Genomic DNA, 27,998 nt, shown 5'->3' on the forward strand with positions numbered 1-27,998 from the left:
TGTAGACCCTTGAGTTACATGGGATAAAAATAAATCTAATAGCGTTCTAGTTCCCGTATTACACATGTATGGGAGTCATCAGGAAGCTGGCCCTGTGAAACTGAGTTTGACAGACACTTCTGTGCTTGTGGTCGGTGTGGAGGAAACCCAGTGACAGATCAGCTCAGTGCAGCTGGGCTGATCAGTGTTCCTGAGCTCTCCAAGGACACATGGGCCCCTAGTCGCCTGGCCTGTACTTTCCTCAGTATGTTCTTCACTATTAAGTGGGTCAGCACACAAACACAACAAAATAATTGTCAACATCATTGATAGAAAAAGCACTTCATTTTTAACTGCAAATGAAGCTGAACCACTTGTGGTGATGAGACCAGTCACCACACAACACCTTTATTGAACAAACCAGCTAATGAACACATACTGTACATTCTCACACGGTGAATATATTACCGTTAATGTTAGATTGCATAGTGTTAAAGGTAATCTATAATGGTGATAGCTGGTAGACTGGCAGTGCATCTGCCTTGCATTAGTTTTTCATTTCATTTTCCAAAGAACTACTCTTGTGGTGGAACTTTGCATATACAACACATGAATATTCACCTGGGTTGCATTTAAATCAGGCTGTAACTTTGACTACATTCGAATAGGAGGCTTTGATACATCTATATGTTCTTTAAAATGAGGCAGAATACATACAGTAGTAGTTACATTCACATGGCAGTGATAGGCAAATAGTAATAGACACAGATGGCACAAATGAGGCTGCTTTAAGTGCTACATCAAAAGTAAGTCTTGGTTCACTCTCAAATTGTTTGAGAACTTGAATGTGATCCATTCTGTGTCCTTTGAAAAGATTTTCTTCTCCATTTAGAGCAATGGAAAGAAAATTCCAGCATTGACACCCCACAGACCCTGTGGTGTTTCAGCAAGTCACATAGCTCCGTATTTGTCACTCTTCCTTAACGCTCAGAGAAAAAGGTCCACCATTGTAACCTTTGTCGAGGCAAGAAGTACAATGCTGTGTCTTTCTTTCTGAGACAGTTCTTTTATTTTATTGTGATAGGAGGCCATATTTCCAGAAAGGTTCGAAGGACTCGCATCTCTCCATCGAAGGCCTTGCCATACTCCACATGCAATGCCTGTGATACCTCCACACAGTGTCCTTTCACAGTCCTCCACCTATAGCTGGGTGGTTGTGGTAGAGCGTTTACTCCTCCTATCTTGGTGTTGAGTGGCAGGGAGGTGGCAGTAACGGGGCGACTTCCCTCGTGACTTCCTCTTGGAGCTACGTGGCATGCTAGGGTCTGGGGGGGCTGGTAGTCAGGCCTCCTCAGCTGTGGCATCGATCCCAGCATAGGTGAAGTTCTCAAAGAGAGCCATGTTCACATAAGCCTTAAAAGATGGACAGAAATGGGGATATAAGACTGAAAATGAGAAACAACATTCACGTCAAAGCGTAACAGGGAATTTCAGGCACAAAGCAGAGTTCTATTGATTTTGAATCTTCTTCTGACCTATGGGAAAAATATGCTATTTTAGTTTTAGTCTAATAAAGAGGTGCTAATCTGTTGTAACCTGAAATTACAGTTAAATTCATAAGAATTATTGTGCTGCCACTAAGGCATTGTTTCATTTTCTACAGATTGTGTCTTTTAAATAATTCACTTTTACTAATTTCAGATGAAGAATGTGTTAATAACTGCTGAAGGTTAAAACAGTTTGTTAAAGAGGTTTATTTTTGATACTGGTCATCTGATGACCTCACGTCCTATTAGGTAATTTCCAGGTCTCTTCCTGGTTCTTCAAAAAGCAAGGCAGACATGTTGAGCATGCTCTGAATTTAATCAGCTGCCATCTGCTAAAATTCATCATAGAGGGAATGCCGTAAACACAGATACCAACAATCTGTATTGTTTTGTTTGCTGTTTTCACCGACATGTTAATGAAGAAGTGTGACAATAAATGGTAAATCTTCATTGGCTTCAGTTTAACCTGGTGTTTAGTTCAAGTTTTAACACACCGCACGAGGACACTGCAATTACAGTAATTCTCGTGCAATGGGAACCATTTTCATACATTTCTAAATACTATCTTGTTAAACACATGCAGGAGGAAATTCTCTCTGAAGAAAATCATTCTTTGCTTGGTGAATACTGAGAATGTGTCGCCTCAGCTCAGAGGTTCCAGATTTGTGCCTGTTTATTTCAGTGCATCAATACCCTGCACATTTATTGTAAGAAAAAGTCCATTACTTTTCCATATTTGTCAGTAACAATTAAGAAATTTGCCCAAATGTCAGACTTGCACTGCTTTGCTTTCGCATTGTAAAAACATGCTCTCGTCCACTTCAACTTCAGTAGGTGAATCATTCATTCTGGTTCTTGCTAAACCCCAAGACCTGCAGGGTTTGTTTTTTTTTTTTTTTTTTACCACCCAGCAAAGTCAAAACTATCTGTGTAATTCTAATAGCAAAACCCTTACTACAACTTGATCTGTGTAATTCTAATAACAAAACCCTTACTACAACTTGATCTGTGTAATTCTAATAGTAAAACCCTTACTACAACTTGATCTGTGTAATTCTAATAGTAAAACCCTTACTACAACTTGTTGGTTTGTAATTCGTTGGAGTGACTGTGATTTTACCAAACACATAACCATCTTATCTCATCTTAGATCAATGTCTGAACCCCCCAAATGACAAATTACAAAATACTGCATTCATTTTCATCGCCATGTAAATCACACCAAGCTATGTGTATCTATGAAACCCGACAATAAAGTCAGTTAGTCAAGTTTCAAGCATGACTGACAATAATAAAGACCTGGATGAACTGTAATGTTACAAGTTAAAACAAAACCAAAGTTAATGTATTTGGCCTTAAACATCTCAGAAACACACTAACCATGAAGTTACCCTGGAAGGCATTTACCTTGGCCTAATATGGGGAGGAACCTTGGAGTTAATTGTGATCAGGACATGCCATTTAATTCACACATAAAACAAATCTCCAGAGTGTCCTTCCTTCATCTACACAATGTTGTCAGAATCAGGAACATGCTGCCTCAGAATGATGCTGACAATGAGTACATGTATTTGCTACTTCTTGGATGGACCATCGTATTGCCTGATTTTTCAGATGTTCTCTCTAAAAAGTCTCCATTTGACTTAAAATGCTGTAGTGAGAGTTCTGACAGGAACCAGCAAGCGAGATCATATTTCTCCTGTATTAGCTTTTCTTTATTAGCCCTCCTGAATAGAATTCAAAGTCCTTCTCCTCACATATAAAGCCCTGACAAAGCTCCATTATATCTTATAGACCAAAGAGTAGTATATATCCCACCAGAGCACTTTGCTCTCAGACCATAGGCTTACTTGTGGTTTCTAGAGTTCCTAAAAGCAGAATGTCTGGCAGAGCTTTCATCTATCCTGCTCCTCTCCTGTGGAATCGGCTGCCAGTTTGGGTTCAGGAGGCAGAGATCCTCTCTACTTTTAAGATCAGACTCAAAACTTTCCTTTTTGATAGAGCTTATCTTTGGGACTGACTCTGGTGACCCTAACTATCTCTTCAGCTGCTGGGCTGCTATGGTACCTCCCATGACGCCCTGAGCACCTCTCCTCTCTTTCCCTCTTTATATACTTAAATGCTACAGCTGTATAGAACTAACTTTGCATTCTTTCTTCTGTAGTTTGTGCTTCATTTTTCCTAACGTTTCTTTCCCTGTGTATTTCTGCAGATATTTCTGATCAGCGTTAAAGTGACTGATCTCCCCAACCTGCTCCTCTTTCCCCAACCGGTCGAGACAGACAGTCACCCACCCTGAGCCTGGTTCTGCTGGAGGATTCAATCTATAAAAGTGAGTTTTTCCTCCCCAATGCCACCATGTAATGCTCAATAAGAAATTCTTGGGTTTGTCTCTCGAATACAGGAAGATGACTTTAGAATGTAAAGTGCCCTGAGATAACTTCATGTTATCTGAGATTTGTGCATTTGAATTGAACTGAATTGGATTAAAGAGAACAACAGGATGTATTTTTATTCTCCTCTTTCTGCTGACATGGTGTGGAAGAGGCATTACCTTCCTGGCCTCCTGCATCCTGTTGAGTTGGACAGATATTTGGGAGAAGGGGGGTCTCTCATAGGGCCGATCCCTCCAGCACTGCTTCATAAGCTCATAGCTGCACAAAGAGAGAAACGCAGATACATGTGGTAAAACAGATGCCAGGAGGAGAAACACGAGCTACAAAATACAGTATACTTACACTTCATCGTCACAGTTCTTGGGTTTCTCCATCCTGTAGCCTTGCGGTAGTTTTTCGTACAGCTCAGCACACGTCATCCCACAGTATGGTGTACCACCTGACAGACACACGTAAGAAGGTGAGAAAACAGCCATGACACATAGTTTCACACCGTGAGAAGCTACAGACAATATATGATACTCTGTTGTGACTCATGTAAGAGATGCTGGCATGCAGTCTGTTAACATTTCTCCCGGAATCACGTTTTCTAAAATGCAAAAGATGTGTTTTTCTCAAGGTTTACTCGCAATGAACGGTGCTGCAAAACTATACAAGTGACTCCAAAGCTTCCTCAATCTAAAGTTAAAGCTTTGACATGGCCTTGTGTAGATAGAAGTACTAGGTTTTTATATGCTAGAAGACATATCATGAGTGACATAACTGGTCAATGCCAAGGAGGAGCATTTTCATTGTGAAAGTGCAGTGTTTTAATGATACTCTCAAAAGCACAGATTCAGACTTCCACAATTTCATTCAAAGCAAAGATAAGGAACAACTGTTGTCAACTTGCTGAGAGAAAGTTTGTGTATCATTAGTCTTCTTCAAAATCCATTGCTGTGTTGCATGTTACGGTGTACAGCAACATCTGAGCCACACTGATGCATAAAGGCATTATTTTCATGGAAAAAACATTCTAAATATGTAACTTTGATGAGTTTTTAGAGGTTTCATTAATTACCGGACACTGACTTTAACATGTTTTATTACAGGGTTTCTGTAGGGCATTAAAAAGCATTAACAGTCATTAAGTTGATTTTACGACAATTAAGGTCTTAATTGGCATTAAAAATCATTAAATTTGATTCTCAGTGGCGTTAAAAATTCTTTCTTCAGTTTTCAAGAAAAATATTTGACAATAATAATAATACATAATTATGGACTGTGATTTGTCAGATATTTGCATCTATGTAAACAAGCCGAAGCATTGCGATAATTGTTCCGGCTGGTCGGGTACAATTGCCAAAAACGTCATGTTTTTAAGGTGGAGGAGAGCTGGGAAATAGGGGAAATGCAAATTCCAGCAAAAATGGCTAGAAAACATGGATTTCAAAGAATGACTACAGCCCGCGGGTGGTCAGGGGTGGTTTCCGGATTCAGAAATAATAAAATGTAGGGACAGTTTTCATATAAAATCATCTTTTACAATAAATAAAACCCATGTAATTTGTTGTGTCACAGTCATGGCATTAAAATTTGTACAGTATAGCATTATAATTCCACTAAAAAGCATTTAATTTGAATGGCTGATTTCTGCAGAAAACCTGTATTAACAAATGCCTGAATAATATTGAAGAGAAAAAGATTAAGAAGTTTTTTAATGAGTCATAAAATCACCTACGACTATAAAGTGAAATGTATTGTTTGATATGTTTTTGGTGACAGGATAGTTGCAGACATAAACTGCACCACATATGCTGCTATACTACTGACTATAGAGGCAAATGTGTAAGGTACGTTATTTTATCTTATTACTTGATTCATATGTAATTGCGTGTATTCTTATCTGGTCACCCACATTTATTTGTATCTAATAGATATACAATACCATTTAAAAGTTTGTGATCACTTAGAAATGTCCATGTTTTTGAAAGAAAAGCATTTTTTTCAATGAAGATAACATTAAATGAATCAGAAATACAGTCTAAACATTGTTAATGTAGTAAATGACTTTTCTAGCTGGAAACGGCTGATTTTTAATGGAACATTTCCAGCAACCATCACTCCTGTGTTCTAATGCTACATTGTGTTAGCTAATGGTGTTGAAAGGCTAATTCATGGTTAGAAAACCCTTGTGCAATTATGCTGGCATATAAATGAAAGTGTGAGTTTTCATGGAAAACATGAACTTGTCTGGGTGACCCCAAACTTTTGAATGACAATAGCAGCTAACAGGGAACAAAATAGCAACAAAACCCCCCCAAAAAACAATAAGATCGTGACGGTGATTGTGAGTGAAACAGTGATAGGAATCGTCGTTATCGCTGCCATCAGTTTAACCACAAAAGCCCTCACAATACATTCATAGGAATTTCCCCAAAGTTGTTAAGCCGGTGCTGAAATATGGTACAAGACACTAAACGTTAGCCCGTCAGTGATATGTACTCAGTATTACAATACAGTATAGAGGTTGATGGTACAGCTTTTGTGTTAAAAGCCATCACACACTGTATTCTTACTTACCTAAGCTAACAATTTCCCAGAGGAGAACACCGAAAGACCACCTGTGCGAGAAGATACAAAGATGACACAGAAATCTTAGCAACATAGATCAGACTTTAGGGGAGATGAGAAGAGAAGACGAAGGTTTCATTATCAGCTCCTGAACACAATTGCTGATTTTGTTGATCATATCTGGTGCCTTGCAAAAACACTTTGCATTTTTACAATACATGTCATAGGAAGCATGCATGAATCCAACTGAAAATACAGATCAATAAATAAATAAGCACAAAAATGATATGATAATATTTTATCTCCTATGGTAACAATGCAAGCTTTTTTTTTCAAAATCAACACGGAAACTAAAGAAGAACAACATGAAACCACCATCTTCCCTGCAATCTGATTAGCGATGAGAAACAGCACCAGTTTCATGTCTCAGTGCTGTGTGGTCGATCAGATAAGCAGATTGCGTTGTTTGAGCTGTCAGTCTGCTCTTTTGTCTTTTTTCACATCTCACATCTTGTTCTGTGTATAATGTTTACAACTCTGTGGCTCTACAGGCAGCCTTCGCTCTTCTTCCGTTAGCTGTCCTGCGCTCTTCTTGCTCCCTCTCTGCTGTGTATAAATAGGCTCCAGTTGACAGACCAACGTCTCTGTCTTTCTGCTAAGTTGTACCCAAAGCTTCCTGGTTGTGCTTATCAGCTACACAACACACTGTTATCACTCTGCCACTGACAGAGGTATGATTTGTTGTTTTCTGTGGCAAAGCATTTTGTGGTACACAACATCTAAACTTCACAGGAGGCTGAAATGTTTTTGATAAGTTTTCTGTGCCACTGAAGAAAAAATAAAAAGTAAGAATTCTAATCATTATGAGCTGCTGCTTCTTGTATTACTGGCAGCATGTGCTTTAAATGCAGACGAAATGTTTAAGCTGCTATGCGTAAAACAATGTGAGCTTGGCCTGATTTGAAAAACTTCACCTGATGTAGTAAGTGCAGCATTTTGAGTCAGTATTTAGTCGAGATAATATATTCACTCACACATCACTCTTGCTTGTATAGACACTGTAGTTCAGGGACTCAATAGCCATCCAGCGAACTGGCAGCCTCCCCTGAAAACCAAACAACACATTCATGTCAAACACACTGCCATATATATGTGTATATATATATGTATATATATATATATATATATATATATATATGATGGCATGTTATGCTGTTCACACATGTAAAGAGTCTGAGTCTAACTATTAACCCTCTAAAACCCAAGCAGTTTGGTGCTCCTGACTCATTTTTACATTTTAACTGTAGGCTAAATTTTTACTTAACTATAAATTCTTGCACTTCTATACTTAAAGTACGGCGGCCCGCGGGCGGGCCGTTTTTTTATCGGTATACGCTTTTTTTAAAATAGAAGGACACTGCAAACACGATTATACAAACACTATACACACATAGAAAGCTGAGATTCTCATGAATCCGCCGGTATAAACCACTTTCAGATGTGATTACCACAGCGGGTAATATAAACACATTTATCCAACAAACAACAAGTCAAGTAAACGTGCACAGCTCACCTGTCGACGCAGTTTGGACGCTCGTTTCTGGTCATAAAAGAAGATAATCCACAAAAACCGGCCAGAACCCAAGCTTAGCCATCCAGAGGAAACAATCCAGTATAATACTTTGGCCAAAACATGTCTCGAAATAGGTAAAAAATCCAGAAAACGATCGGCTCCGTGCGCGTGCACGCGGCGCGTGGTGGCGCTGTGCGTTTCATATTCACTGCATCTTTCTATTATAACTTTATCATACACGGTCCTATTTTCTTTGTTCGCGATTCAAAATGGATACTGGAGGCTTCTCGACCGCTTCAAACCGAACTTCAACCAATCAGGTGACTCGTTTCCGCCTACTTCGGCGATTTAGCCAACCATGGCCGAGTCTGACAGATATCGATTACATCACTTGATTGACTTGTTTCTCAGCAAATCACGCCGGAGGAAACGTTAGATTGACAGGCCTGGTAGCCAATGAGCTTGCTGAATGGCTTGCCTATAAATCCCGCCTCTGCCAGCGGCTTTATATGATATTTCATTCGTGAGCTCCGGGCTCCACCTGCTGTTTCTCTGTATTCCTCTCAATCTGTGTGTGTGATCGACACTGAAGCCTATCTGAAGTGATTTTTTGAGTTCTTTATGAGTTTTTGGAATGAAAATGAAGTGGAAAATGGAGTGAAAAGGAATTTATACCATTCTGTAGAGAGTGTGCACAGTGTATAAAGAGTGTATCCAACATTGACAGGGGCGGAGCATATCAGTACAAATACATGTGTGAAACACTCATTTCTTGTAGTATTGCTCTGAAATTTTGACCTGAACTATGTAAGACCCCAGGCTTTTGCAATATTGTGTTTTCAAGCTGTTGCAGTGCTGCCACACTGATTTTCAGGTGTTTTATTAGGGAAAAAATGTAGGCGAGAAAAAAAATTCATCCTAATTCAGTGTGTTCCAACATACATAACTCTGTGCCAGTAGCACCTAGAGTAATTCTGACTGCACTGGGTGAAAATTCAGGTTGTCAGCTTTCAAATGAGACCCCAACCATGCATGTACTCCAAACAGTTCAAGAACAGCATTCAATTTACTTTCTGTAAATCTCAGTAGAAATTTCGGGCGGAAATTGCCCAGACCTTAAAGGGTTAAAGAGCAAGATGAAACGTGTCCAGCATTTTTCCAAGTGTCCTCAGGTATTACAAATACTAGGAGAAAAAAGTGACTTCACATACTATAAGATATTTTATTACTTACATTTTTAATTTTTTTCCATACTTATCTCCTCTATGCTCCTTGTAAACACTGTCTGCAGTTCAGCTCAGTCCAGCTGAAAAATCCCTGAATTTTTGTCACAGGACCGTTGATTGCAGTGGAGTCATTAATGATTGCACGGTTGCACAGGGGAGCGCAGAATATTTTGGTTTTTACAAAATCTGACGAGAACACATGCTTCACTTTTTTTAGACATTTTAAAAAATGAGACATAAAACGAAGTGATTTTGATTAAACATCATAATGCTATGCTTATATATGGTTCATTTTTCCAAACTAAGTCACACATCACTGATGATGTGTTAAAGACCATCAGAAAGTTAAAAATCTGGCAATTCTTTCTGTGTTTTCAGTGTATGGCTCTGATAAATTGTGTCATTTTGGTGTTTTTTCAACATAAAATGCATTTCAAACTGGCTGGCATATTTTGGGTTTCAAGGGGTTAAAAACGTAACAAAGGAAGTAGACATTTAAAAATGTATTTTTTTGTTTAATGTGGTTCCACAGAGCCTATCAGATCAGTGTAGTACACTGGTCTACTGCCACTACACACCATGCTGCAGCTGACATACTTACACATGACTGCCCTCTACAGTTCATCTCACTTGTCGTACTCAGTTCATATCTGAATGGTGTTTTATGGAAAAACTATCAAATGACTAATATTTAATAATTAATGACTGTATAACCTTTTTGTGGCAGATAAGAGAGTGACAGTCTTTTTAATAACCTGACAGACTGAAGATATTGCACTCTGCTAACACAAAATTACATCATGTGCAGCAATCTGCTGGTAAATGTCTGTGACTGTTTGTCTTTACAGCTCATTTATCTTTTGCTATTTCAAATAAAAACTTTTAGTTGCTCTTTGCAGCATGTGAGAAGCATTACGACAGCCGATGCAATTCGTTCTCATTAAAGTGAAAATGTATGCAAGACCAAAGTACTTGTGCCCTAAACAACTAGTTTCCTCTGCTGGCTGAAAGAAAAACAGACTGAAACTTCTGAAAACAGCACAACTGCACTTCACCCCACTACTCACCATTGTCTTCTTAACATAAACTTCCTCTCCTCGAGACAGACCGAAGTCTGCTATCTTGGCCACAAGGTTGTCCCCTACCAGAACGTTCCTGGCTGCCAAATCCCTGTGTATGAACTAGTGCCAGGAGAGTGGAGGAGGAAAGCAGAGTCACTACTGGGAATTATACTGTATTTCAACAGAAATTACAGTTCTTAAATATTTGATTGAATGTAATGCTACAACATGTTTTTCAAATGGGTCAGCACACAGTGGGTTGAATAGGACTGTTTTTCATTGTAAAATGCAATATTTACTATTTAATTGCCTGATGCTGTACTACTGCACTAGGAAATATCTCAAGCAAGACAAAATGTCTTTCTAAATGCCCCAACATATCTAAACCAAATGTTTTGTAATCACAACACCAGCTGCCAAAAGGCAACTTGAGGAGAATTTGGGATTAGAAAATGCAAACACTCGCTCAGCCACCAGCAGCCACATGCACACATTGTTCCTCCTCCTACCTGTTTGTCACTGAGATAATGCATCCCAGTCGCCACATCCACAGAAAACTGCAGGAGCTGCTGGGAGGTGAGCGTGGAAGCAGTACCGTGTTCTTTTGCAAAGGCAGGGTCGGTCTCCAACACACGGCTCTTCCTCAGGAAGTCGAGCAGGTTACCATAGGGAGCATATTCTATTGCTATGTACAGGTAACCTGCAGAAAACAGAAGGACACGATGCTGTGTGATCATTCTGAGATAGCTGGCACCTTTTCCAGCTCATATTTAATTAGCTGACATCCCTTTAAAGTCTCACAGTCATTAAAAGAGGCCATGACTCCTGCTAATAAACATTTCACCTCCTCTTTGTACAAGTTGTTAGTGGCTCAGCCAGACTATTACAATGATAAGATGTCCTTAGTTTATCCAAACACTGTGACTGTGGCCTTGCTATCCTGCTGACGTTAGCCCTGCAGGAGGCCCAGCTCCTGCCGGTGAAGGACTTGGCCTTCAATAGTTTGCTTTTGACACGTCAGAAGTAGGCTAGAGCTTTTGTAAAATCTTCACAGAGCTCCACCAGATGGCTGAAGCTTGTTGATAAAGCCAAAGCCAGAGTTGCTACAGGTCATGAGTCATTTGTAGCTGTTGAAAGGGGTTTCACCAGGGAGAGCGCCAACCCAATTACTGAGAACCGTATGTGGAAGAAAACAATAACGGGCTGATGGACAGCTCAAGGAGCTGGATCTTAATGCAGTTATGTTACTTAGGAACATCGAGAACTTCTGTTCTTCAAGGACATCCTGCGTGTCCTACCACAGCTTCTTTCCAAAATAATTTCTCAAAATGAAACGGTGATAATTCATCTCCTTCATGCAGGGCATGTTTATCTTCCTCTTGACATTTAAGAATCTATCAAATATCTCCCCTGTTCATTCCCTCCTCCTCTATTATCACTCAGCAGCTCAATGCTGAATTCCTCCAGGACACACCTAATCCCTCCAGTATGTTGATATGAGAGAGAGAGCAAATTTGTTCCAGATCACAGTAAGATGAGAAAGTGAATGAGAAACTACACGATGTCAGCCGTTTCACCAAAAAATATGGACAGATGCTGAATGGATCAAGTGAGTAAAAACCCAAAATTGGAAAGAAATAAAAATGAAGTCGACAACTCCCCAAATTCCCAAAACACCAATTGAATAACAGCTGGTGCTTCCACTGGAGCCACTGACTTTTTATTTTGTAATGAAATCCTTTTTAAGAGCTTCTCCCTTAGAGATTACTTAAAGCAAAATGGGAGGCAGCACAGGAAGAACACGTACAAATTGCATGAGAAAGAAATATTACTCCCTGGAAGGATTTAGTGCTTTTCTTGATCACCTCCCTTCATTTCTGTCTCATCTTCTAACATTTATACTTGCTTGTTTTCCTCCCTCCCTGCAGCATTCTTTGGGTCTCACCCCCTCATTTAGTTTTGCTCTTCTCATGACACTGAATGAAGAATGCAGTTTTCTGTAGATATTTGTATTAATGTAAATATGTAAGTATCTATATGGTTATTTAAAATATGCTAATCACATGCATTGGGTTCTGCTGCTGTAAGGAGCCATCTACCTGTTTTGTGCTCATATCGCTGAATAAATCTGAATTAACCAACAGATGTAAACACTGTAGAGTGGAGGTCTGCAGAGTAAAATGCTACTTGAAAGTGAGACTGCTGGAGAGACACAGTGAATTAGTCAGGTGTTTATTTTTCAAGGCTGATTTGGTTGTGTAATGTCCTCACTGATGTACTTCACACACCCGACTTCTCCTCTCACGTTATCCATCTTTGATCAAACAAAAGTAATTCAATTATTCACTTTAGAAACCACTGGATGTAGTTGGTGAAAACTGATCCTTCATGGTAAGAAGTGGGTCCAAGGAAACCTTGTACAAATACATAAATACATGCTACAGCAGTTTAGTTTGTGAGGCGCATGGACAAATCAAACAAACGTGATCGTGCAAACGCTTCTGGCAGGCAAACACTGTTTAGATTGGACACTTTGTGGTGCTTTCCAGGTGCAGATGACTGAGAATCAGATGGGATAGATGGAGAAGAATTTAACCTGTTCAAGTACAGGACTGCATGCTGGGAAATAATGAACCAGATGAGGAAAGATAGAACTGGGATCTGTTTGGGATTTGACAAATATACACTATATATATCTTTTGAAATACATTTAAATATTTAGAGAGACTCTGCATGTTTTTTTTTATTGTGACAGTGCAATATCTAAAGAAGCTATGGATAAAATCACAAAAGAATGCAAACTTATCTAGTTCTATGACAAAAGACCAAAGCTGTTCAACAAAATAGTGAGCTGACTTTAACCCTCGTGTTGTCCTTACCAAAAAATATTGTTGCCTTGTCTGAAAAAAGTCCAATAATTCAGAAAAAAATTCCCCAAATTTGTAAAAAAAATTGCAAAATCTTCAGGAAGAAAATTCCTGAAGTTTCCCTCAAAACTTTTATTTTTTTTAATAAAAAATCCCCAAATTTGACAGCGAAATTCACTGGATTTTGGTTGATTTTTTTCTGAATGTTCTTAAACATTTTTTAATTGTTTATTTAAATGTTATGTCATATTTAAATGTTTTTCCACCCAAAAATGTTCAAAAATTTCCTAAAATTTTTTTGAAAATGTGGAAATTTTCACTGTGAAAATATATATATTTTTTCCACATTTTTAAAACTTTACTGCGGGTCAATTTGACCCGCAGGACGACAGGAGGGTTAAACTGTGACTTGTGAACTACTGTCTCTGCCAGCAGCTGTGTCTTAAAAGTCATAGCTTGACAGTGAATCAATGCTCATTACCGCCACTAGATGGCGCTCACTCACCTCTGTTCTCACAGGCTCCAATGAGGTTGATGATGTTGGGATGCTGGCCTAGTTTACACAGCACCTCCAGCTCCCCTGCAAAGTCTCTGTGGTCATTCTCTGAGGCGAACTCTGCAGGAGGAACCGCATGCACAGCATCGTTAAACAAAATGCAAGCAAAGCAGGGCATCTTTAAATGAAGTTTTCACATCAGTCAGAGCTACACTACACCATCTTTAGCTCCGCTCTCTGGGTCAGTGGGCTTGTGTGTGGTACATGTGTCTATACTGTTTGTCAGCGCTTTAAAGTGAAGTCTCCGATTGGGGAGAAAGTTTATTGATATTTAGCAAGTTTGCATTTTTAGATAGTTAGCATGCCCCAGATTCACCATCCCTCTTGCACCCCCTGGCCCCTTTCTCTTAATCTCCTCTCAACATCCTCTCTCCCCCTGACTTTATTCCTTCTCTGTGCATAAGTACAAATGTGTACAAGCTTGAACATGCACAGAATACATTGGAGTAGTGCATGGCTGAACAGGCCACTGGGCAGCCATCTTATTTCAGCCACTATCATAACATAAAATAAAAACTGAACGTATAGAAACACCAGTCGAATCTGACCAAAACTACTGAAGAATTTGGAGGTTTTGCCCAAAAAACAGTTTTTATAGCATTATTTCCGACAGGATATTCGTCTAGTGAACGTGCCACAGTTGGCTTTTTATTGTGGTTGATTTTATTGTCACGGCTTTTGTTTTGTTTTAGTATTTCTTGTTTTATTATGTGTTTTGTGTTTTTTTATTGTTGTATTCCTTGTTTTACTTTGTTTTTTAACTGTTATATTTTATATCACTTTGTTCAAGCACTTTGCGCTGCATTTTGTGCATGAAAAGTGCTCTATAAATAAAGTTTATTATTTATTATTATTATTACAGTTTAATGACACCATGGTTTGGCATGATTGACTGGATTTTTAGCAGTTCTGCTGTTACAAGGCAGATGATAGGCTTTTTGGATGGAAGCGTCGGTCATATCACTGCCATCTTTGGGGATTTTCCTGATAGATCGCTATCCAGCATTCTTCAGATAGCGAATCTTTCCCTTGTTATGTCTCTGATCAATGCTGTGTCAATACCATTTTTTTCTGCAAACACACTAAATACTACGGCTGGCAAACCAAGAGGAGATATTCACTGAATTAAACAAAGCGTATTGGATTAGACGTTCATACTCCACCTTTATATTTATGTGTGCCATAGTTACCTTTCAGCATCTTAATGGCTGCGCTCATTTTGTTGCCGTCCTTCTTGATCATGGCTTTGATGACCTGGTTATGAAACTGTTGTTAGCTCAAATGTTTGGCACGCTGCAACTTCATGAGAAAGACGCAACGTTTTCAGAATGTGCATTAAGAGTCTTAAGACCTGGCCAAAGTTGCCTTCTCCGATGACATCTTCAAACTTTATGTCCTCCCATTCAAGGATTGGATAGGTGAGAGGCTCCGGTGTGGGTTTAGGCCTTCGTGTCAGAGTCAGAGTTCCTGAGTTAAACTGCAGAATAGTTTCTTCACCCTGGTGATGTAAACAGTCTAAAGTCAGCAAAGATACAAAGACCAGGCTCTGTGATCTGAGTGTTGTTACGTAAATTGCAATGGACAACCACAACTGAGTAATACATCAGTGTTCCAAAATGCTGATTAAGAAATCTTAAGCCAGCGTTGGAGGGTTCTCACCGATCCAGACTGGTAGGTGAACGTTCGCCGACGGTTGAGCAGCGTCTTCCTGATGAAGAAAAGAGCCAGCAGTGCCAACAGTATGGTCACGCAGGTGACAGTCACAGAGCCCACCACGGCCACCAGCAGCTGGTAACTGTCCACAGCCGGCCTCCCAGTCACACCCTGGGTGGTCGGGGTTAAACTCTGAAGGCCTTTTCAAGTACAGGGGAAGAGATGGAAAGAAGGACAGGGGGCCAAGATGGAGAGAAGAGCCAAGTAGAGAGATACAGATATTTTCAAGACAGTAGAGATAAATATACTGCTGTAGTGTAACCATATTATTAGAATGAGTAAATCCCTGTCTCAGTGTGGGTGGTCCTGCCTAACTGACCTGGGAAAAGAGCATTATTGGCTACAAATACAGTGGAAAAGAGATTTTCCACTGGGAAACTATTTTTAGCATGAAAAGAAAATAAATGCTACATCAAAGTAAGCATGAAAAAAACCCGTAGTTCTTTAAAAAGACAACTCATTTTAATACTGTAGAACTTTTTCTTTTTTAGTTATACTACAATGCCTGGTGCCAAATTGAGTGTGATTATGTAATTTTCTTGCTAGTCTAAACTCATAAAATACCAACATGTACCACAACAAAGTAAAAGATGAACTTTTTTTTAAACAACTTACTGTTACTTTGCAGTTTCTCATTTTTTATAACTTACAGATAATTGTAAATGACATTCATATGAAAAAACTTTTATCTTACATTTAAAACTGCTTTACTGTATTTAAATTGGTGAAAATATCACTATTTAAAATATATATGAACAGAGTTTAGCTGTTTAAATTCCATATAATAACTACTAAAGTCACAGAAATTTTTTTTAAACTTACATGTTGACTAAAAAAACTGTGCAACATCCACGTCAAAACTCTTTACTTTCATTGTTTTGTGTATGGCTGTTGTTTTTTTTACTGCCATTGCTTTTGAATGTATTTTATCTGGCACCCTTGCCACCACATTTCAATTTTGTACAGGAATACATTTTTTAACAGTCTAGATAAAGGTGGCTGATAGAGCAACACATTTCCACTTACCATCCCCCTGTGTCATCGTCCTGAACAACTTGCTCCACTCTCCGAGCACTTTGGAGGACGCCCTCACTCTGAACCGGTAAGTGTGCTGCCATTGAGCGCTGTCACATCTTTGGTGGTTTGTTCCCATCGTCTGTGTCCACCCAAAGGTGAGGGCTCCCTTGGCCGACCGGCTGGTACTCTATGATATATTTAATGATTCCTCCATTGGGGTCCTCAGGGGGCTGCCACCTCACCTGGATGGCTGACACAGACAAGGCAGAGCCTGGACGTTGCGAGGGGACGATGGTCCTGAGACACAGAAACACTGCTGTTGTTAAATCAGCGACGCTATTCTATTACTTTGTTTTCTAAAAATGAAACCGCTAATGCCATTTAACCTTAAAGCTTGGCACACTGAAAAACATTTAATGCCAAAGTCAAGAACATAAAAGGTTTAACTGCCATTTCATGAAATGGATTTGTTCCTCAACTTTGCTAAATTATGAATTTATAATTAATGAATTTATAATTATCGGCTGATAAACTTTTCCTCGGTTCACACAAAAGTTGTGGCAGAGAGAGAGTCACCAAGAAACTGGCACCAATCATACTCTTCCTTTTTTGAGCATTTAAAGCAAATCAAAAAAGATGTTATCAGCATTCATTTGCTACTGTTGTTATCCTATGCATCATGAGCTTAATATACTACTGACTGCATTAGAACTCATGCTTTGTCACAAACCACTGTAAATTCATTATAAAACAGCTTTCCTGCAGCACCTAAAAGCAGCTTCCCCTCTAGCTTGCCCTAACCAGCAGCAGAGGTTCTCGTTTACCCTGGCTGTCGATGCGGAAGTGGTAGGGGTTTGGAGGGAGGCCCCTGGCTGCCACAGTTGATAGGTGCACCACCACGGTGTAGTCCTGCTGATACTCCAGCTGTGGAACTTGGTGGAGAGCACATTGAGCAGGCGGTGTCCTCCTCCAGTAGTTTCTTACTGTAGGGTGGCGGCCCGAAGAGCTGCACTAAAAAGCCATGGCTGTGGCGGCATTAACGCCATTGTTGGGGGGCAGCCGCCAGCGAATGGTAACATTGCGGCTTCCACGAGCAGATGTCAATCTCAGGTTGGACTGTGGGCTCTGCAGCGACAGAGAACAGGATGAGCTGAGGGGATCACCAGCTCCTTGTGCATTTTGATTGGAACGTGGTGTGTTTGTTTAAACTTATATTTTGATTGAAGGTGAATGACACAGAGGGACAGCAGTGATTTACACTGGTAGCTCATGAGCTCAAGAGCTTAATTGAAATTTTGTCAGTGGGTCATTTCCCACCATGTTTTCATGGTGGGTCCTCTAATAGTGTCTTGCTTTGCAACTGACTCATGCTTATGTTTTTTTTTTTTTTCCCTCCTTTCAACACCCTACATGGTTTTTAAATAGCTAAATAAAAATGAATATTTGACTGGTGTGAATACAGAGCTTTTTTTCTGCTGATTCATTCTATTTTTATTTTCCTTTTACTTCCTATCTCTTGTTGGTCTTGAAATTGTACTGTGTCCTTCTCAGGGTTCACTCCCACATAAACCACAATTTCAGGTCATTTCCAGCAAGGGGAATTTTCTAAGTGCCTCTTTTCCCCACATTTACACTATTCAAATAGTTGTGCTTCTGCAAGAGACCAGTGTTCCCAGGTACCAAATAAAATTAGTTCAATTTCACACATGAAACTACCACATGTTGCCAAAGAGTCGTCCATTACTAGACCCTATGCACTACTGCACTTTATTTTATTTTGTCCATTATCTTTCTTCTCTCACACTCTCTGCTGTGTTTTCTCTCTCCTCTGCACCACATCATTGAGGAATAAATCCCTCTGAATTTGAACACAGGTTGTTACTATTCTTGAATGGTTTGTGATTCTGGATGATGACAAAGAGAGGTTTATTTTCTACTTTTTTGCTCTTTTGGCTTCAATCCCATAGGGTTATTCAATCTATTTTTAGTTAAGAAGCAAACCACAGATCATTTCAGTCCACTCGCATGTTTCTATATTTGCCCCCAACTTCAGTCATCAGGACAGACACCACCACTGGGAAAAAGACATCGGCCTTCTTTAGACATGGGAAAAGCACTTCACTCTTACTCTAACCAGACTCAAGACAATTGGGCTTGCTCAACTTCTGTGGTCCAGACGATGGACATTTGTTCCCAGGCAAGTTTTTCAGATAAATATTCTCATGTCCAATGTTTGTGTGGTCTCCCTGACAGCTCAGTTATCTGCGGCTTTACCCGGGACAGTCGTCTCCATGATGGCCTCGGGCCCCTCTGCTCCCTCTCCTCCTTCTCCAGGACGGCTCAACTTGACACGGACACGGTAGCGTGTTGAAGGCTCCAGGTTCAATCAGAGTGATGGGCTCTTTGTCGCTATAACACGTAAGAAAATTAAAATAGAATAGGTTGATTGATTTTCACTATGGTTTACAGTAGGAATTGTAGAGCATGCATCATCACAGGGATTGAAAATAAGGTCATACATAATGAAGAACTTATACATTTCTTTGTTAAATCTTTCATTTATTTCTTTTTTAAAAAATAATGCTGTGTTTTGACATGTTTTTTAAATATGATTTATTTATTTTGATCCGTCTTTGTCAGCTTTTCCATTAAGAGCTAGTTTTTAATTATGAATTCAAGCTATGACTTATTGCCCTAATTACATTCTCTTTGCTTCAGCTAATACGTTTTAACTTTGGCTGAACTCAATGCATGTTGGAATAATGGTGATAAACTGTACTGCAATGCTTTAGCTGCTGCTTAGCAATGAAGTAAAGTCAAAAACATCTTGTGAGACTGCCGCTTAATGTGATAAGTCTGACCACTAGACTCTTTTTTTTTTTTTTTTTTTTACCTATGATGGAGGACCAGGAGTCTCCGTTCTCCACAGGCTTGTAGAGGAGTCTGGTTGAGACGATGGGTCCATCTCCTCTGTGGGAGTCCACTGGCATCACCAGCAACTGCTTACTCCTCTTCTCCAGCAGTTTGGGAGCAGAAGTGGGCACTGGGGGCTCTGTGTAGACACAGGAAATGATTTAATCCACTGGTTTGTCTGAGGTTGTCACAACATAATATAATATTCTCTCCGTACATAATTTAAAATGTTACTCAACAGAAATCACACACTCAAACCTTTAATGGTGAGGTTGAACTTGCGGGAGTCCTGGCCTCCATTGGTGGACACCCTGCACTCCCACAATCCTCCTTGCTGAGGTGTCAAACGAGGAATCTCAAACCGGGCAGTGCTCTTATTGGAATCCATGACGGTGAGAGAGGCCTGTAGTAAAATAGTAACACAGGGAAGCAACGCAATACTTGGTGAAAACCACATTTCCATATCCTGTGCCTGTTTTTTTTTTTTTAGCTGCTGGTTTAATTTTCCCAAAGAATGTCCTCCCTCTGAGAAATTCCTTTGTTCCTGTGGGAAGTGCTGGTACAGTTCTTTGTCAGATTGTTTCTATTATCAAGGAAATAGCATAGAAACAATAACATAGAACCTGAACATATCACTTATGGGCAATGCACAGTAACTGCTGCACTGTGGAGTGATACAACCTTATCTGGTCAGACCACAGTGCTGCGGACTTCCTTGGAAGCTGAGTCAACCTTATAGTCATCAATTCGCACTTTAAATTATAATTAGAGTTTAATTCAACTTGATTATTTAACTAGTCCACAAGCTGCGTTATTTGTTCTATTTTATTAAACAATATCTATTCTTTCAGTTCTATCTTTTACACATTTGAAGGGACAGATAGACATTTGGACAAAAATCAGTATTTAGACAAAAACCATCAGTCGCTATCATGCGTGTGGAAGAGAACCAGAGAACGGTTAGCTTAGCTTAGCTTAAGGACTGGAAATAGATGGAAACAGCTAGCTTGCACTGTCAACTGTAATTATTGTGGTGTGTCTTTTATTTATTTATTTGTTCGTTTGTTTGTTTGTTTGTTTATTTATTTATTTATTTATTCAATCTGTAATCTGAAATAAATGAGGGCTGCACAGTGGATTGGTAGTTAGCGCTGTTGCCTTACAGCTAGAAGATCCCCAGTTCGTGTCCTGGCCTGGGATCTTTCTACATGGAGTTTGCATGTTCTCCCTGTGCCGTATTTTCTCCGGCTACTCCGGCTTCCTCCCACAGTCCAAAAACATGCTGAGGTTAATTGAGAATTCTAAATTGTCTGTGGGCGTGAATGTGATGTGATTGTTTGTCTCTATGTGTAGTCCTGTGACAGACTGGTGACCTGGCCAGGGCGGTCCAGTGGCTGCTCTTGTCGCTTGCAGTTAGAATGTCAACCTGAGACGATTTGCCTACTCTAGCTTCATAGTTAGCACATTTTGTTTTTTTCCCTAATGTTGAACTGTTCCTTTAGCTGGCACATTAAACTGTTTAGACCACTGAGCTTAAGAATATTTTTGGTTCCGCATCACCTTCTCGCTGTGTGGCCATTTCCTTCATCTCTGTCTGACAATCTTGACTTGCATTATATCCAACTGATGTTTTATGCTTGGTTTTATTAGGGTTTACTGTAAGTTATCTCTGCAGCAGAGACTGCTAGTCTTCCTACCTTTAGCACAGTGCTGTCCAGCTTTCGAAGCTCGATGCTGTCGTGACTGGGCAGGGGGTTGCCAGTGGCTGAACAAAAGATCTTGGGGCTAGAGTTCAGATTCCACTCCAAGTTACTGTCCAAGTCCAAAATCTGGGGAGCCCGGTCTGAAGAGGGAGATAGACATGGGACAGCAAATAAGAAAAGTCAAGATAGATAGTCAGAAAGAAAAATGATGTGGTGAGGAGAGAAAACACCAGAGCAGCAGCAGCTCATTTCAAAACCTTTATTGAAGTCAAAACACTAGTGGGATTTTGCAATCCAATGCACCATTAATTATGTTTTTGTTTAACTTGTGGTTGAAGAAACAAGAGAGACACACTCTTGACGATTTGCAGATATGAGGGTCTTTTAGGAGTCAAAACTTAAAACGTGGTTGCACACTCAAGGATTATATGTTGTATAATTAAATCAATGAATTATTGCTTCAGTAATTGTGTTGCAATTACTGAAGCAATATTAGTTTTAATATGTGCAATGATAATTTTGAAGTTGTGTAACTACATTATAAAAAGTTTATTTGAGATGTAGCTGAAGTAAAGTACTGTTTCCAGTAAATGTAATTTATATTTCTGCTTTGATGATATTAGTTTACCTTTGTGGAATCTAGCAACTGAAAGTCACACTTCGTCCACCAAGACTGTTTTTTGGATTACAGCAAAAATGCAAAAATTTGGTTTACTGCTCCTTTAGCATTGCTCGTCTGACATCAGGAGTACCATATTTTTATTCAGCTTTACTTACAGAAACTTCTCTTTCCAGTAGGATTACAGAATAAAGAAAACTAAAAGGACTGAAAAATGACCAAATCATGTTTTGCCTTGTATGTTTGGGTAAAGCCAATACTTAAATTAGATAAATGGAAAACCTCAAGTTGATGTACCATAAAATGAAGTTGCAGGAATGCTCATTTGAAAGGAATGAAATGATTTAAGTACATCTTACTTATACCAAAGGCAATGATATTATTTGTTACACTACAGCTGTGATGATACTTACCAGACTTCTCACAGTTCTGTCCTCTCCACCCTGTCGGACACTGGCATCCACTGAAACGGTTACAGACTCCTCCATTCTGACATTTACAGCTCAACCTGCAGTCTGGTCCGAACATGTCATTATGACAGGCTGGCAAGAGAAAACACAAAAAAGATTTCATTAGGACATGTTATTAAACCTACAAGCAAATAACCTTAATAAGTAAACAACAGAGGGACACGTTTAACCCTCCTGCTGTCCTGATTTCACGAGCACCAAAAAATATTGTTCCTTTCTCTGAAAAAAATGCAAAAATTCTGCAAAAAAATCCCCAAATTTATAAATATTTGCAAACTCTTCAGGAAAAAAATTCCAAAAATACTTTAAAAATTTCCCTTAAAAGTTTTATTTTTTAAAAAAATCACCAAATTTCTCAAGAAATAAAAAATTTTAAAAATAAAAATTGTAAATATTTTCAAAAAATAAATAAAAATCTTACAAAAAAATGTCAAAAATATCTAAAGTGATGACATATTTATCAGTAAAACTTCTAATATTTTCTCTAAGAACATTCAGAAAAAAATCAACCAAAATCCAGTGATTTTCGCTGATTTTGGTTGATTTTTTTCTGAATGTTCTTAAAGAAATATATATATTTTTTTAACATTTCTTTTTTTCCACCAAAAAATGTTTAAAAATTTCCCAAAAAATGTTGAAAATGTGGGAGTTTTTGCTGTGAAAAAAAAATTTTCCCCCACATTTTAAAACTTTAAAACGGGTCAATTTGACCCGCAGGACGACAGCAGGGTTAAGTAACGTCCTCTTTCACTTACAACTATCACAGCGACTCCCAGACCAGCCGCTGGCACAGGAGCAGCCATAAGGGTCTGGTAGGCAGAAACGAAGCCCTTTACACTTTGCCTCGGAGCCACGGGACTCACAGGACTCCTGGCAGTTTCGTCCAAACATTCCTTCTCTGCAGGCTGCAAACCATCAGAGAAAGACAAATTTACAAATGTGTTTATTTAAATTCCACGAGTTTTGCTGTATCATGCCTCAGCCTACCTTGCAAAACACCAGTGTAACTAATCTGCTAATGTACTAATCTGGGTCCCATTGATTTGGATCCTTAGTTATACTGATTAAATTATCTGGATACAGTTTCAATTTGTTTTCTTAGATTGTTGCAATACACAATGTTCAGTGAAAATTTAATGCGATCAAGCCACAAACAGTTTACAGCATGGACAGACTAATAGTCTGTAGCAGTGAAGAGAGTTATGCTCATCTAATGTCAGCTATTTAAGTGCTTATTATAAAAACAGCTGTCCACACCTACAGATCACAGGGTCAAAAGAGGCCCAATTTAGGAAAACATACCTCTGAAAATGGTGGGGTTTCTTCCCCCAGTATGTGAAAAAGGACTGGGAAACTAATCAAACCCAAACCAGTTGATTGTTTTGAGCCAGTATTCATGTATTTACCTGACTGTTTTCTTTGCTGACATCTTTGATGATAAAATATGTATCCCTTGCAGTGCTTAGTGGCAAATACATCATTTATACTAATAAACGTATCACAAAAATATGGAACGATATTCAAGTAAAATTTGAGCTTGTTGTGTCTAAAACTAAACTAATCACGTTTTGGTGACCTAATAACGTGCCACCCATAGGTAGTAGGTTAAGGTAACCTAGTGTTCCACTGTCGCGTTGTTGATATTAGTTGCCCCTACACTATCCCTTTCTGCAAGTACTGTGTGACACTACAGTTTTGAGTAGACTTTTTGTATAAATGTATCTCATCAACATATGAAAATTATTACCTTGACAAACAGGCTAATCCTGTGTTTGGTAGAAGAATTTTGATTTGAACGATCAAAAGAATTTAGTTATCTCACATAACTAACTCTCACACCTCTCGTATCTGGTTTAAATCATACCTTTCTGGTCCTACTCAGTTTGCTCAAGTTATAAGTTTGAAATCTCAGCCCTCTCTAGTTATTACTAATGGTGTTCCCCAGGGCTCTGTTTTTGGTCCCCCTCCTATTTATTATTAGCCATGTTTTCAGGAAATCAGGTATTCACTGTCATTGTTTTGCAAATGATATCCAGTTTTAACTATCCACTGAGCCTAATTCCACTCTTTTCTTTCCTTTTTCGCTGGAGAATAATCATGGTTCTCATACAATTTTCTCAAACCTAATAGCGTTACAAAATCTATTTTGGTCAAACCTAATAGTTTTCTTTGAATATTGACAGCTCCACACTCCCTGCTTTCTGCATGTCATCTTGGATGGCACGTTATCTTTTGAAGCACACACCAATAATATTACGTGGTCTGCATACTTGCATCTATGCAATATCAATTGTCTACACCCATCGCTTCCATCTAATAGCATCCTGCATTGACTATTGCAATTCTATCCTCTATCATATCCTTTAGTCTTCCTCTCAAGCGTCTTCATGAACTTGCATTGGTGCAGAATTCAGCTGCCGGTATCATTATACAAATCCCTTCCTGTGTTCCCGCAACTTTGCTGGGTTCCCGTTAAAACCTTGCTTAATTAAATTTATTCAGATATCTTATTGACCTTATACACATAATTTCTCTGTTACTCTCCACCTCCGTCTATCCATCTCTGTTTTAGACATATAGACAAAGTTATATTACTGTACTTGTGGACACATTCCCCTGGGTTCTGTACAAACCTGTCTCACAGCGTGTTCCCATGAATCCTGGAGGGCAGATGCAGTCTCCATCCACATCATGACACACTCCACCGTTAAGACAATTTGGACAATCCCTGTCACACGTTTGACCCCACTTCTTACTAGGACAGTCTACAGAGAAACAGAGACTTCTCTGTTTAGATCATCCATTATCACACTGTGTACACAGATTGCAGGCACATGTGGCTAATTTCAATTACACGGTTCATTAACCATACTTTAGAAGCAATAAAAAGAAAATAAATTAGTGTAAAATGCATACTAAGTCATAGTATCACAGTGAAATACACACAGGAAAATTTCATTTGGTGGAAAGAAATTGAAAAAGCTCAAAGCAGATCATGTCGAGGGTGGAGATAGCGTTAAAGCTCTAATTTTCCTTTAGAGCACTGAGATACGGGAAATGAAACAAACACATGTGCTGGTCATGACTTGCCAAAAAATGCAGATGTAGAGATATGTACAGATGTGTAGCTGGCTGGATCTGCCCAGTAGACAGAATAATCCATCCACAACAACAAGTACACTGTATAACTTCACCAATAAACATAATGTATCTTGTTTAATCTCGACAAACTATGAGTTGGAGAAAGTACAGGGTTATGTTTTTTATTTTGGAGCTAAAAACTGTGACTCTTACTTAATCCTTACTGATTTCCAAAAGTTCATTCATTCATTTATTACTAATAAAGGAATGCTCAAGAACTTAATCCTAATTTAAGATTAAGCTCTTGAATATGAGAACTGCATTTCAAAGGCACTTCCAATCACATCCTTGGATAACACACCTACAATGTATTTGTGAGTTGAAGAACTGCACAGATATCATTAATTCTAGCACAGTGTGTAGTGAGTCCCCCTGTATCATATCTCCTCCTGTATATTGCAAGATCAGCCAAATATATGCAAATTACAAATCATATATGTGCCCTAAAAAATGCTCAATACAATCTAACACTCTGCATGTAAGTGAATGAATGAGCGTGTGCTTTTTGCTTCTAAGTGTGTGAATGTCGAGATTCAACAAACCTCTGACAATGAGCCTCATCCAGGCGCCCTGGAGGGGGCTGTCTCCGACATAGCTCGCACTGTAGATGCCTTGATTGGCATATTTTGCATCCTCCACAGTCAGTACAGCAGTGTGGTTGACCACATCGTTCCAGTGAGTCATATAATAGTAGTTTCCTGCACAAAACATGTGAAAAAGCTTTCGTTCCACTCTTTATTGTAATTTGGTCCATTTCCGTCATCAAAAGCCTGTGAAAGTGTTTTCATTATTTGTGGATGGGCTGTCCTTAGTTGTGTTTGCTGCCTTACCGTTGTACTTCCAGGTCACATCTCTCTTCTGGGAGCTGAGGAGCTGCATGCTGAGGTGAACTGTCTCTCCTCTGTTAGCAGTCAGTGTAAGGTAATTTGGAATAAAATTAGCTGGAAGAAGCACAGAAATTATTTTCTAAAGATGATAAATTGAACTGGTTGCATAAGAAGCTGCAGATATTAAATAATCAATAGTGCTTGGTCCTAACAAAATGTAAGAACTTTCTGTCTCTCTCATAAAAAAAATGGTCATATAAAGGTTTAACGCACCTCTGCCGAAGTTGTTAATCATCGTGACCGTCTCAAGAGGGGCAACTTCCTGAGTGGATTCACAGTAGAAGATGCCAATATTATCTAAATCACGGAAGTCTCTGGCCACTGCCTCCTTGTTCTTGGGCTTATGCACTTTAAAACTGGGCTTCTTGGAAAATAGGAGGATTTTGTTGTCTCTCTTGATGTCCAGCTCGACCTGGGCTGGGCTGCGCTCTCCGCTGATGCAGGTGATGGTGAAACGATTGACGTTGGTGACCGCTGCTGTGGAGATCATGGTCAAGTCGATCACAGCATCTGTGGGGCAGAGTATTAGACATTCTCTGACTGATGAGGCAGGGTCACGGGTCATTTGTTATCACACCACTACAGACCCTGCCGTGGATCCATCGGGTCATGAAAAACACACATATTTGTTTCTCTTAATCAGACATGAAAACATCAATTTCAGAAAATGATTACTTTGGGCTGCCTCATAGTTTCAGCAAGAAGCGAGGCTGTTGTTTACTGATGCAATCTGCTGTGAAGTGATTCACACAGGAACAGAAAACAGAAAGTCTATAGATGGCAGAGATCAAATGTTTTCATTGCAAGTTACTTGGTTTTTGTAATTCTCAGTAAAACCAATACAATTCACTATCACGTCAGCCTCAGCATCTCTATGAAATGTTATTGCTGTTTTTCAAGTAGCTGATTTCAGTACAGTTTTGTGTCATGTTTTCGAGTCAACATATGTCAAAACTTCAGTTAACTGAAGCAGGTTGACTCATTTTCATACACGTCATCCATGTGAACACATAAAGCACAGTCCCAAATCAAAGTAGAAGTATCACAAGTATCAGTTTCCATAATCTTATTATGTGAACAGAAGTGACTCTGTGACTGATACCCGAGAAAGTGATTGAGATTTTGGTTCAAACAGAAAAGCCTCAAAGAGTGTAGTTTTTCAAATAAAAGTACCAAACCCAGTAATGTCCGTTTCTCCAGCATTCCATCTGCCTGGTATTTAAGGCAGAGATCCACAGAACAATAGGAGGAAACATGGATGAGCTCCGTTTTCCCTAAGGGCTCAGAAATCTACTCTCTACACGCGAGGCTGTTTATGACTTTAACAAAACACGAATTGTTAAAAAGGACAGATTTAACTATATGCTGTAGGTTTGGTCTTTCTTAATATCGCATTTCTCGAAAATAAATATCGATGTCTACTCCGTTTCAGAGCTGCCCAAACAGCCTTAAAATAAGTTTCCTCTTACCTGAGAAATCAAAGAAGCACAATACAAACACCCACAAAATCCTCATGACATTTATAATCCTCATTGCGACCAGGTTGTGTTAATAAATCAGATGCCAGCTCGGGGTGTTTTTGTCAGGGAGAGCTCTACATCCAAAACGGTGACGCTGCGTCACGACGGTGCGCTTTTTTACGCATAACTTGGCGAATCCTTCAAAGCTCCTGTTCAGGTGCAAAATCTCCCCAGTAACAAAGTATCTTAAGGAGATGGTATCTCTCTACTGTCACACTAAGCACAGAGTCAAACTTGCTAGAAGCTTTCTCTGGGTG

The 27,998-nt window shown here is 39.2% G+C and overlaps 1 protein-coding gene across 1 annotated transcript; it reads right to left on the minus strand.

Moving 5' to 3' along the window:
- Positions 1–339: 339 nt before the first annotated feature.
- tie1 (tyrosine kinase with immunoglobulin-like and EGF-like domains 1) lies at positions 340–27,993 on the minus strand. Its single transcript, XM_051947461.1, is given in 30 exon segments — positions 340–1,392; positions 4,081–4,180; positions 4,265–4,361; positions 6,485–6,525; positions 7,510–7,580; positions 10,342–10,455; positions 10,845–11,035; positions 13,708–13,818; positions 14,949–15,012; positions 15,110–15,256; positions 15,418–15,611; positions 16,498–16,578; positions 16,581–16,616; positions 16,619–16,750; positions 16,753–16,785; positions 17,313–17,424; positions 17,426–17,511; positions 17,514–17,578; positions 17,580–17,613; positions 18,763–18,897; positions 19,382–19,540; positions 19,660–19,804; positions 21,099–21,244; positions 22,137–22,265; positions 22,949–23,098; positions 24,827–24,958; positions 25,877–26,032; positions 26,165–26,275; positions 26,435–26,731; positions 27,691–27,993. Coding segments are annotated over 30 exon segments (3,405 nt in total). The 5' UTR covers positions 27,755–27,993; the 3' UTR covers positions 340–1,320.
- Positions 27,994–27,998: the final 5 nt, after the last annotated feature.

Source organism: Acanthochromis polyacanthus, chromosome 4, assembly GCF_021347895.1.
Source record: "Acanthochromis polyacanthus isolate Apoly-LR-REF ecotype Palm Island chromosome 4, KAUST_Apoly_ChrSc, whole genome shotgun sequence".
NCBI classification, from domain to species: Eukaryota; Metazoa; Chordata; class Actinopteri; family Pomacentridae; genus Acanthochromis; species Acanthochromis polyacanthus.